This window comes from Stigmatopora argus, chromosome 10 (genome assembly GCF_051989625.1).
Source record: "Stigmatopora argus isolate UIUO_Sarg chromosome 10, RoL_Sarg_1.0, whole genome shotgun sequence".
Classification (NCBI taxonomy): Eukaryota; Metazoa; Chordata; class Actinopteri; order Syngnathiformes; family Syngnathidae; genus Stigmatopora; species Stigmatopora argus.
Genome location: NC_135396.1, coordinates 6,204,492 through 6,217,741, shown reverse-complemented (window position 1 = coordinate 6,217,741; position 13,250 = coordinate 6,204,492). Strand labels below are relative to the sequence as shown.

Genomic DNA, 13,250 nt, shown 5'->3' with positions numbered 1-13,250 from the left:
CTCTAATAAAAGCATCTGAAAATCCATTCACTTCGTAAACAACCTTATTTGTGTGTTTCTTTTATGAAGACCTATGAGCATCGATAGGACATTGCAAGTGATGAATGCATGTTTTTCTAAATGAGAAGATGTGGATGGAGGCAGAGGAGCCGAGGATATTGATCTTGTATAGCTCTTGAAACCAGTGCTACTTCACTGGTTCCATTAGCAGGCATGGGTCAGGTTTCACTGCCCTGATAGGAGCCTTGTTTCGGAAGAGTGCTGTTGGGTGGGTTATGTGGTGAGGGGCACTGCCTCGCCAAAGAGGTGATGAGGAGAAGAATGGACAGGGAGATGGGGGAAGGGGCTTGGTTGTACAGTGCCTTCTACTTAACCCTAGTCAGTCTTTTTGAGTGTACATCTTTGTTTTGTTTTCTGTCAATAAACTCCCCCATATCTGTTTTTCAAAGGACATAGCATGTGCTTTAATGCCTTGGGGTGGTAATCAGTGTTCTTACAGTGGTGTTGACTATTAGCTTCAGTGGCAACTCAAGAAACTGTTTAAAGTGGTGGCCAGATGGACCCACTTAAAAATTTTGGGTTAGTACAATAAAACTGAAAGCCATAATTTCCCTAGTGTGATGACGAGTGTCAAACTTAATCATCGGAGGGGGGATGCTCGCGAGTTTTAACTCACGGTGCATGGAAGGTGAAGAGCAGAAGCTTGTCTGGCAGTGCATTTGCGATGAAATGTACAAGTGAAAAAGTGACATTACAAAGGTATTGTACTAAACCACTGCAAATGCCCATGTATAAATTTAAACGGTGCAGTATTTACGTACTATATGATTGGTGAGGCTCAAGTAAAAACTAGGAAGCGGCAACGACTTTTTCCGATATTTGCCGGCATGGAGAAAGAACTTGGAGGGCATACTTGGATAAAAAGGTACAAAAACTACCGTTTGCAAAATAATGCCACTTTCAAAAGAGATTGAAATTAAATAAAAAATAAATTGCATTGGAGAAAATAAGATTAGTGCCTCTTTGAGTCTTGTTTTGACCAAGGATTGCCATTCAGGACATACGTATTAAATCAAGAAACCCGATTGGGCTTGGCTACATAACTCCAAAGGGTGTTATGTAGACAAGAGTGTGGTAATGTTGTGACACAAGTTAGTCAGCACAAACGGTAATTATGCAATTAAATGAAGGCAAGTAAAGTACAGTATGTTTTCTTCTTTGTTTCGTCCCTGGTTGTTCAAATTTATTAAGTACCATGGTATAACTTAAGGAATGGAATTAAGGGTTTGGCAATCTTAACTGAATTCTGAACTGAATGAATAAATAACATTGCTTGGAAGAAACATGGCTAATGTCAAAACCCCATCATGGTAACACAGCGTTTATCATTTTAAACAGTACTGCTTAGCTCATGGCTCATCTTGGCAATAATACCCTGCTTTTTTTTTTTTAAATGTATCTCGTCACATGTTTACAAAGAGTCATGAAATGTGATCAACTTCTGACATTCATTGTCACTTGTGGCAACAATGTCAAACATCACACTGCACAAGGTTGGAAAACAACCATTGTTAGATATTAAAGTTTCATTTCATGCTTTAAAAAGTGGATTGTAAATTGATGTACATTAAAAATAACCTAAAATAGGCAATGAGAAATTTTGCTGGGAAAATTATATTTATATTTTTTATGTTCAAGGCTGTTGCCATGGTTTTCACAGTTGAGTGGCACTGTAGTAAAGCCCAGCTAGATTATGTAGCAGTTTCTCTGGCACATCTGTGTCTCCTGCATGTCTACAATCATCAAATAGAGCACCTGCTCTTTTTACCAGACATTACTGAAAGGTTATTCAATCTGGGCAATGCATATGAATGCCAGAATCTTGTCTCTGCTTGATTTAGGTTGTTTATGTCGTGTAGAGGCACCCAATGAATGTTTTTGTCTGGATTCATACGTATCAAATGTGAAACGACTTCTCCGACAAATAAAATCAATGTGTAGAACATGTTTGACAATGTTCGCTCTGTGTGAATAGATGTTTAGTGTGCAATCAATCAGTCACTCTTTCTCAGGCAGTCCAACACAGACGCAGATGGGTAATAGACACAAGCACACGCATGCAAGCCACAGACAGTTTAACAGTAAAACAGTAGGATCTTTGTAGCTGCTGTCTAGTGGCACTGTGACAGCTCTATCAAGGGTCTATGGTCCCTGAAGGTGCCACAGGCTTGATGCCGCCTCCTCCTGAGATCTAAGGCTTAGCTGAGTGACTCACAGCAAAAGTTAAAGTGGGTTTATTTGGATGGGCGTGTGTGATTTTTCCAGTGGTGTTTAATGCACTTGTGTGCCCCTTTCCCTTGTGCCTCAGCATTCCAAAGTCTGCGTGTGCACAGTATAAGTGCACTGGGAAAGTAGAAGAGCCCCCTGAATAAAGGCTTTTCTGATCAATTAGCTTTGCTAAAAAGGACATCTCTTCCTCCATTAGCGGCACCACGTGCCCCCCATCACTCCATTGTGTAGATAATTCAATTATCCCCACCCCCTCTGAGTCTTTTTGCCTCCCAGACCTCCCTCTCTCTGTCTTGCCCTCTCTCTTTCTCTCTTGCTCGCTCCACCCAGCCCATAATGTTGCCGACATGCTCTCAGATAAAGCTCTCCTAGAGCAGCTCTAATTTGGTTCACATTGAATGAATGATGGTTGTACAGAGGAATAAGTAGACACACTAAGGAGGGAGACAGCAACTCAATTTTTGTTTACTTCCTTTCTTAAAACATCGCTCTACGAAAAAACTACAATTTGATCGTACATTTATTTTCATTGCAATTACACAAGTGTGCTTTGATTATGACATTGATTGTGTATTTTCAAAACGCAAAATTGTTCACAAATAATAAACGGGAAAGACAAAAACCTCAATTTGAGCTTTGACATTTTTCAACAGATCCACTTCATATAGAATTATGACATTTTAGTGAGATAATATTGAGCTAAATAAATGCCCAAAATATTACATTCCAAAGTAATATCTAAAATGTACTTGGCGTGCCTCTCTCTTTACTGACTTAACACCTGTGACCTCTGACCAATCATGATTTGGAAGCATAGTAGCTATGCAGCACATTCCTCTGCAGTTGTCTATGACTTTTCCATGTTTGGACTCTTGTTTTGTTTTATTGTTGAAAGGGGAAGTGTGCACTGGCCTGATTAGCATCACTGCTTCCTCCTTTCCCATAACCCCCCCAAGACCCCCGCGTGTCCCATGTTTACTTGAAGAAATAAAAAATCTGCCTGCACCCGTGTGGACGTGACCTGCACGCCCCCGCTCCCCCCTCCCTCTTCCCCTATGATGCTACACGTGTCACCCACCCTCTTCCTAGCCCACTCGAATCCTCTTCTCCCACCGTGAGCGGTGATTCCGTTCCTCTGACTTCCCTTCTTATCTGTCCTCTCCGCTCAACCTCCATCCCGCCCACTCACTTCCATGTGAAACCTCACCCACCACCCTCTACTTTCCCAAATGACCAGCACCCACCCTTCTAAATGTCCAGCTGTCAAATCACATCAAATAAAACACAGGCCAATGGTCCCTGAGTGCCAGATCACAGCTGCGTAGAGTAAATGGAAGGACATGTTTAAATGGACACACAATGGTGCAAACGGGTTATGTGTTTGTGTGCGTGAGTGTGGGTGTGCTTTGTTGAATAGGAGGATGCTGTAATATTATATCCACCAGAGTGCATGGCGGGAATTTAATGAATGAATCTGTGCCTACATTGCAATCAATACAAGATGGCCCTGAGAATAAATCAGGGTTAGAATTCTACATGATGGAATACGGAGAAACACACAGAAACATGCATAGTGGGAATTATTGCATGGAGGCTTTACAGCAGCCTGAGTGGCAGTGGCAGTGTATAACGGGGTTGGGTCAGTGTAAACATAACCATGGCATGGCTGTAGGCTATCAAGAGGCATAATGTGTGACATTGGGCCCTTTGCCAAAAATTAGATGGTCCCCTTACGTTCAACATCTGCTCTTTACTCATGCGCATACAATCAACATGTCATTTTTAACAGTTCCCTGTTTATATTTCACAGAAGGGAAAAGAATCACCCTCTGAAGAAAGTTTGAAATGTTGGATACTTTCATTTAATTTAACTTATTTTTTCGCACTCTTGTGCCAATCCAATATAGCTATTTTTGGAACATTGAACAGTTAAATTCATACCTATGGGCAATTTTAGGCTTCTTTGAACTTGAAGATTGTATTTCTGGGGAGTGGAAAAAATCCAAAGCACCTGGACAAAGCAAAGAGTTCGCAAACCCCAACTTCAATTTTTTTGTAAATGTTAAATACTATAGTATTTTGGGGTTATTAAATGAGATGCCCAATGATGATTTTATCAGTGAACTTGTCCAAGAAGTGAAAGTCTCTATATAAGAAGTATAAGTGACTCTTAAAACCATCTCCAGGTAGCAAGTGTCCAAATAGCAATGGATTGAAGAGCAGGATGAGAACACCCCAAAATAAAAATAACAAAGGTCAGTATTGGGTCAATTTTTTTCCACTTAGCAATGTACTTCTAAACGCTGGGATCAAAGAAGTGAAGCTACAAAGGAGTGTGTCTCTAGTAACAAACAACATAAAATCCCTTCAAATCCTGCCTCGTTCACATGCACGCCAACACTCACAAGCATCCACACACACACACTTGCACCTCTCAAGAGACCAAACCAAAGGCTTGGGAAAAAGATAGCTGATTTTCACCCCCAAACCCTGCAAATTGTGTTCCCTTCTCCAAGCTTTTTACCCCCAGAATCTGGCCAAGGAAGGGGACAGAAGAAATCACCCAAGATGCTATACACTGGCACTGTGACGTGCATCCCAGGCTGCCAGCATCAATTACGTTTGAGGATTAGAAGATGCCAGAGTCAAGTGCACTGGAAAGAATATTTTAGATTCAAATAAAACCTCCTTTAAAAAGAAAGAAAAATATGAAAAGAGGTAAAAAAGGATTAGAAGGTGATTGGTTGTAGAATTTTCTCACAAAAGCTTGGCATTGTTGTTCAACTTTACAAATAAATGCAGGCAGAACACTTCCGTGCGTACACAAGACACTGGGAAAAAAGAAATAAAAAATGTTTGAATGTAGTTCAGAATCATAAAATGGAATAGCTACTGTGTAATCTTCCTAAATTGTACAATCCAAAATCCTAATTTTAGGATTTTGTTGCTGCATGATATGTCTAATATTTTCCGAAATGTTCCTTGACCTCAGCTGATGTCAAACTATAATGAATGAGCGTTTGGGGAATGCCTGACCTATCAAAAAAGTTAGTGGAAAATCTATTTAGCTTTTGCACAACACGGGTAACATAACCCAAACAAGCCTGTTTGTGATTGTAACTTTAGTATAATTTATGATTATATGTTTATTAAGAAAACAAAGCGACATTTGACAAAGGCCTTACATGTCTAAATCGTAGGATCTTAAATTGTATTTATCCTCTCATGTGATGATGATGCGTAGTTTTGATGGACCAAGAAATCTCAATTTGAAAAGCCTGCAGCCCTTGCTTTGAATCTTGATTTTGTTTTAATCCAGGGGCCTGTTTTTTTTTTTTTTATAGAAGACTTCATAACCAATGAACATTCCTCGAGTTCAGTGTGAAACCACTTGCAACACATCGAACAATGATTTTAATTTAGTAATGAAGATGATCAAGATTGCTATTCTTTGACTTTCATTTTCAGTAACGTTGCATGTGCTGTTGTCGTTTTTCTAACATATACCAGATGCTGATTTTCCTTTAATTATTTAATTTTCATTTAATTGTTTTGTTTTTGCTTGTTTGCTTGTTTATCAAACACAGTATTTCAAATGCCATACTTTTTAGTGATGATTACTAAAGTAAAAAAAATGTTCTCAGAGAGGGTCATAGGGTAACTTGAGACGAAAGGGTGGCCCGGGGCAACATTTGCTCCCGAGGCCTTTCTACAGGGAGTCAGACCAGCTAATCACAAGTTTGATCTCATTCATTTAAGATCCTTAAATATCCAAATAAGATTAATACAGAAAATAAACATATTTCTTTAGATGTTTACTCTATTTATGGTTGTCAATAAAAGTGTAAAGTGTGGTACCAATTGAAACTTAGGTTGAATTTGAATTTAGCTCCTAATGTTGTTGTCAGAGGCAATTTGGCTCGGCACCAATTCACTCAAGTCCACATCTTACCTGTGGGACACAACTCATGTCCATTAGGGACCTCCTGAAGTGGAATATCATGAGGGTGGAAAGGCTGGGAAGGGTAGCACTGCTGCTGGTGTTGGACTGCAGCTAGGAGATGCAACTGGGGACCCACGGCAACCCCTCCATTCTGTCTCTGGGTGGAAAAAAGACAGAGTAATCATTTATTATGTTTCGTGGCTACGTTTATCTCCACTGTGTTTATTGAGCTTATCACAGAAACATATGAGGCTGCCTGAAGGGAAGTCAAGATTTGACAGGGGAGAAGGAAAGACATTAAAATTCTTTGTGGATATAGAAGATAGTGAACGATTTACCATTTTTAGCATATCTAAGCTTGCAAGTGTCAACAAACAAGAAGTTTCAATAGATATTGTTGGAGCTTCTGTTGGTAAGCAATGAGAACAAGGGGAAAGTGTGTTTGCCCATGAAATTAAATGTGTTCATCTTCGCAATATTCAGAAAATTGTGTAGTTGGTGACCACCCTTCATGAAACTGCTGTTGGATAACAATGATAATAATAACATTGTTAGGTAAGAGGATACTGTCATGGTAACCAATCTGTAATTAAATTTAATGTCACATTCAGGTATATTTTCAACTTCTTTCTTCAAATTAAATTTTATTTGAATAGCACGTCATATAATGTATGTGTATATTTAAACTACTGTTGCACAAGAATTTGATGAAGAAATTAGTTTTAAAGATGGTAACAAGCACTAAAAAATGAAATCATAATAGAGAACAATAGATTTTATAAGAGTATAATCGTATGAAATTATAATTAAACACATTGTGTATTACATAAAATTCAAATTAAGAATGAGACAAAGTTATTTCATCATATGAATAAACTATACCATGTTTTAACGTTTGTTTGTTTTTTTGTCTTCAAATAACAGTTTGACAACCCCTGGTCTGGTCTGGTGAGATGAAATAATGTTATATCAATAAGAATAATTTATACAGAATGTTTGTCAAGCTATTGAAGCAAACACGAAGACTTCTCATTCTTGTTCATTCAAACAGGTTTGTGGCGCATTCACCTTCTGACCAAGTCTGCCCTCGTATGCAAGCGTCTCAATTCCAAATGCGAGCCCCACCACCTGAGCCAATTAAGACCTGTGGTTCTGTAACCTTCCATGTTTTCTTTCAGGCCAGTGTGGGGTTCCCATTACCATATAACCTCAGTCTTTTATCCTAATTCGCTAAAGCTCTGCATACTAATGGAGGCATTTGTGTTTCTGCTCCTTGGCCTGCACCATTTGAATGCTCACCTGCCAGGAATCCCAATGTTCCCTGCTACTCCCGAGTCTATTTGTAAATAACTGAATCCAGACCACTGAGTGGATGGCTCAGCTAAGCAGTGGTAGAGATGATCCGACTCCAATTGGGCTTGTTAGTCCAAGGTTGGAGGCTCCATATGAATGCCAAAAGTACATGTTGATGCATGGTTTTTGCAAAATGGCAATGAAGAACATCTTTGATTAAATCATAAAGGACAACATGTGTAAGAGTTCTAAATGCCACCATGTTGGGCTGCAGGACTCATTCGTAGAGTACTTGTCTCCCAACCCATAGTTATGGACTTTTCCCCTGTGCTGATGATCATGTCAAATTCTCTTTTAGCAAGATACTGAACCCCACATATCTCCTGATGCTGTGCTATGAATAATTGAATGAGATGACAGTGTCAAAGCACTTTGAGGTGGAAAAGTGGTACTGAAAGGAATGCTCATTTACCATTTACCAAAAAATGAGAAAGAGCAGATAAAATAATTATGGAATCAAAAGTTGAAAACACACATCAGTTTACATTCTGCCAAAGCATCTCCAAACACTCACACCTGGCTAATTTACGAGAGGGGGGAATAAGGTTGGGGGTCTCACCATTGCGGCCAGGCAGTCACAGGGGTGAAGGGCCGGATAGGATGAAACTGGATCCATGTAGTAACTCATCGTGGACACTGCAGACAGCAGAGGTTGGGCCTGTTGAAGGGATCAACACAACATGAAGCAGTGTGAGTTGAGCCATCAATCACATACTGTTTACACTGTGAGTCCTGTGTGCGTGGGAGTATGTGTGTGAGCAACTGTAAAAGATAAGAGTGGGAAGTACAAGGAGACAAGGGACTACAGTCAAAAAAATAATAATCTACTCATTAGTAGTGTTATAGTTCACTTTAAATTGTATGCATTCAGGCTCAACGGCCTATTCAAAAGAGACTAGCCTAAGGTATTCCATGTAATTTCAGATTCAGTGGAAAAGATAGGGACTAAAAATGTTTCCTTTTAAAAAAACATGTTGCATTGCATAACTGTGATTGAAGTCAAATATTCATTCATTTTCAACACCACTTCAGGCTCACGTGGTGCTGAAGCCTACCTATCACAGATGACTTCGTCCAAAAGGCGGATTAAACCCCAGACTGTTCGCCAGTCAATCATAGGGCACACATAGTAGGGAAAGAAAACCATATGCACTCAGAATCAAAATGGGAATTGAATGAATGAAATAATGAGAGCCTGTACTATTGGCCAGCCAATTGTGTTCATTTTGACAATTATTTTTAAATCTAAAATTGTCTTTTCTATCTGGTGGTAAATGCATCCCTGAATCTGTCAATTTAAGGTACACAACAACCATTAATATTCACACCTGAAGACATTTAACAGTAGTATACCTTTATATTTTTTACATGGGAACAGAAGGAAAAGTCCACATTTAGTAACTCTTTCCAACCTCATCAAACTATACCAAAATCTAAATAAGAGCAAATAAATAATTGGTTCATTTATAATTGCATCATAGAGTAGTGTTACATTCAGATGACTTTGGTGCTAGCAGTTAGAAACCAGTGGCTGTGTCAATAGTGGTGTTAATATATATAATTGCCAATCTCTCCACTGCATGAGCCCGATGACTGATTGACAATTAGGGTGTAGACCTCAAACTGGGATTTTTACCCTGAAAATCTGGACAAAATATAAAGCGGAGTTGACAATGGATGGATGGATACTGTATTACATTTGATATATAAGCTATGTGTCTCAATAAATTGGGGAAAGCTGGTTGGGATTTTTTTCAGTTGGGAACTCCAATTATATTGCATGCAGAGTGCTGATAAAAGTAGACTACAATCTACAATTCCTCAGAGTCGTTTCATTGAGTAGGAACAGAGTCCAATCTGTTTAAAATCCTTTTTAGAACCGCCTCTCATTTAAGATGTCCTCCCCTACCACAAAATTAATGTCCATTTGTTATACTGCTACTTACAGCATCAATAGATACCAGAGGTGGAAAAGATTTGAAACATGTGGTTTCGTTCTTATTTGGGGGTTAAAAAAAACGACACGTGCCTTAGGCACATTGATGGTTGATGAGACAATGCTCAACAATTGTGATTTTTTTTAACAAGAGTCTTTACTTGCTTAACATCCAGAATAATGTCCAAATCACAGTTGGTTTAAATTCCATGATGCTGATGAGGTGCAGCAATAAATGAGTGAAGTAAAAAAAAAAAAAAAGAAAAAAAAAGAAAAAGAAGGAAAGAGTTTGAGATAACTGGACTGATGCAAATTAATTAAAATGACAAACAGAGTAGAAAAAAAACTTTTATACTAATCTATATTTTACATAGATTAAACGCTGACGTCACAATTCCTAGCAGGTCAAGTATTTAAAAAAACGCACAATAAAAAAAGCTATAGAAAACTGACAAGAAACTTTTAAGGATGAATCAAGCCAGAAAACAATAAGCAGTGTGTGTCTTTTCTATGGTCCGTTATGAATGGTGAAATCTTACCGAATGTGTTGAGAAGTTTGAGGCTGCAGACGTGAGTGATTTGAGAGACGCTCTACCTGCTCCGAGCGAGTCCCGGCGGAAAAGGAGCAGGAATATTATATAGACACACGCAGTCCCTCCCTCGATCATAACGGTGATCCTCTTCAAATCGCTTTTTCCTTTTCTTTTGGCGTGGATTCGCGCACCTCACACGCAGAAGCTGCTCACGTGCGCACAGGTGGAAACTTGCAACCGCCTCATGGTCAGTAAGATAGAAGATAACTTCACTGGTTTCTATTTTAATGAAATAGACAGTAGTATCGTGAATAGCCACAAAAATGATTACACCTGTCCAATCGGAGACCAAAGCGATGTACTACTGCGCTCTAAATTCGCATATTATTGAGTTAATATATCCATAATTGTATCCGGTGTTATTAGATAACATAATGATTTACGATGTAGAATGCAAGTGGGCTGACTGAAATGGCCAGGTGGTGGATATTTTTTTGGTTGTGAGATGAGAATATAAGTCATGCCATAAGGCATCAATTTACATTTTAGTTCAATAATGACACCTTGCTTCTCCTGCTTTGGATGTCTTGCAGTTCATCCTAATTTGTTTGCACGTCTTGTCTTAATTTCTTTTCCTCCTAAAACCTGGACATCACATTTTGTGTCATGTAATCGAAGTTAACATTGTGGCCCAAAATGCAATGTCTGCATATGTGGATGCTAAGGGTTCCTTTAAGACTCAAACTGCACAGTTAGAGTGTTCATTTTGAAAGGAATTTAATGGTGCTTGCTTATTTGGCGCAATTGGAGTTCGGTGTATTCAGGACTATGGCAGCGCTGGTCCACCAAAACACTAAGAAAGACATAAGATAGCATGTGTCGGCGGTAGGCACAAGTATAAATAAAGCCCCAAGAGTTTAAAAATAATATATTTACTATTGCTGTCACGATATTTATGGTACATGAAATAGGTATCATATCATCCTCCACGTGAAACCTGCTGACCCTTGCAGCATATAAATGTTGACCATTCTTCTGCGAAATGAGAAGTTTGCTTCAGCACATCCTGCAGCCACCTGCTTAGCCTCGATAGTGGCATCAGATAATGAACAAGGTTTATCTCACCATTTGCTTATTTTTCACTTTATTAGTTTATTTATTTACTAGGCTTAAAAAGATCAGATATAAACCCGATCAGACCTCTCTTTTTCTCCTTCTGAACACTTGTGAACCATCTGAAACACCTTGTGCCTCCATGATAATTCTGTGACCTCCGGTTCAGCATTTGTTTGAATTAGAAAGTACACGCTTCAAACCTCCTGACAGTCTCTACTTTTAAACAGTAAATCTTCAGCTGCAGGAATGAGGAGATGAGTGTGTCTGGAAGTGTGTGGCTAAAATAAGGGGGAGGGAGTCAAGTCCATGGTGAAGAATAGCAGGTGTTCCGGCTGCTTTTTCTGAAACTTTTTTAGTCTTGATGGACCTTTGGGGGACACAAATTGACAACACCTCTAGGAAATGATTTATTGGCATGTGGCAAGAGGCGCACGCTGCAATGCTTAGACAAAACTGATTACAGGAAAGGATGAATGTGGGTGCTGCCATCTTTGACTTGTGACATTTTCCTATAAACAGAAAGTAAAAGCCTGGCTATCAACGGTCAACTCGAACAATGGGGGTATTCAGTAAATCAGTAATCTACCAAGTTGAACTTTATGCCATACTACATGAGGTGTATTTATGTTATCAGTTTTTCATTTGATTGAGGAATGGAAAGTGACTAGATTAAGACATGACAAAATGGAAATTAGGACTTGTTCCTTAATATGTGAAGGAGCAAGATACCAAGCCCCCATTCTCTGCTGAATCCTGTGACGTGTATGTCTATTCCTTTAGCCCATGGGAATGTGATTAAATTTCCCTGAAGGGGGGGTGCAAAGAAATAATCTACAATGAGATATTGCAGTTTGAAAATCCCAACAGTCCTTACACTTTTAGTTCAGCAGTTATGTTAGTAAGAAATATACCCACAAGTTTAAGAACAAATCCACTCTATTTGTATATATATGTATATATATCATGACAGTTTGAAAATTAAAATGATTGATACAGTACTTTTTAATGACCATAGCAGTCAATCCCGTAGAATTGTTTTTATTGTTCCTCTGAGTTTTTCCCAGTATTCCCTTGTTGTCATTGTGTCTGACTTATATCATCCCAAATCTCACTCTCATTTCATCAGTGTGTCGTGAGCAGATCCAGATGGTCAGCTCTTTTTCCTTTCTAATTTTCTCATTTTGGATCTTCTAAAGATAGCACTGACAGGTGATATTAACTAGCTTTTATTAACATTGTCCTGCTTGCAGCAGAATCTTAGAAGCAGGGTGATGGAGGGAAAGAGTGGTCCGCCTACAACTTCTCATAGGGGATCGCCACTGTCTTTGTAGCCTGTCCACATGTGTTCCCCCGCTTAGAAACTGCCCTGCAGATGTTGTTGCTGTATGCTGACTACAAAGAATGAAGGCCTTTATGAGCTGACATTCTATTTTGGGCTTCAGTGTTCCCAAGCTGTGGAGATCTGTAAGAGAAGTATGGACCTAATCTTTCTGCCATTGAAAACGGTTTTATTTCTTGCCTGTGATATTTTTAGATGAAAGCCCACTATTAATACATAAAGTGAGGATATATTGTCTTGTCAGTATCAATAGACCATCCCTCTACTAGGTTAAGGCTTGAAAAAAATCCACATTGCTCTTGGCACCAATTGAAAAAGCGAGAAAATATGTATGGTAACTCTATTCATTTAAAAGGGCATGGCCTTACCCAGAGAGAAGCATGACTGTTACACTGTGAGGAGGCCGGAGTCTTAATGGCAATATTAGTTCTTGATATTATCTTTAATTAAAGCACCAATCCCCCAGCCAAGTTGTCCAAACACTTCTAAATAGGCTGAGTAAATCAGACAAACATCCTCAATATTCGATGGGTGCCCAGTGTTCACTAGAGCCTCCAGATGGTTTTCCTTTCTCAAGCCTTTCACAGGCATTGGATACCACGGACAGCCATACTTTGTTGCACCCGACATCTCCATCCAAATCAGAGATTGCCACAGTTTAGTTTGTATAGAGATGTGAATTACCAAGCAATTCAGTTTTGCTCAATCTGCCACAGTTTGGTTTTGACAACATGCAAGCAT

At 39.1% G+C, this 13,250-nt stretch overlaps 1 protein-coding gene across 1 annotated transcript; it reads right to left on the bottom strand.

The window, feature by feature from the left end:
* Positions 1-3,885: 3,885 nt before the first annotated feature.
* Positions 3,886-10,202, bottom strand: LOC144083639 (uncharacterized). The gene is made up of 4 exons (XM_077611629.1): positions 10,061-10,202; positions 8,145-8,243; positions 6,242-6,389; positions 3,886-3,962 (listed from the first exon to the last, which is right to left on the bottom strand). The coding sequence occupies exons 1-4, from the start codon at positions 10,187-10,189 to the stop codon at positions 3,886-3,888; spliced, it is 453 nt and encodes a 150-aa protein (XP_077467755.1). The 5' UTR covers positions 10,190-10,202.
* Positions 10,203-13,250: the final 3,048 nt, after the last annotated feature.

What these genes read in the sequence shown, in the direction of transcription:
- LOC144083639 (XM_077611629.1), bottom strand. Translation starts at nt 10,189, where the DNA reads ATGATCGAGGGAGGGACTGCGTGTGTCTATATAATATTCCTGCTCCTT. An exon ending in CAAACTTCTCAACACATTCG is followed by an intron (nt 8,244 to 10,060) that starts GTAAGATTTCAC and finishes TCCCTTCAACAG; the next exon opens with GCCCAACCTCTGCTGTCTGC. An exon ending in GTGACTGCCTGGCCGCAATG is followed by an intron (nt 6,390 to 8,144) that starts GTGAGACCCCCA and finishes TTTTCCACCCAG; the next exon opens with AGACAGAATGGAGGGGTTGC.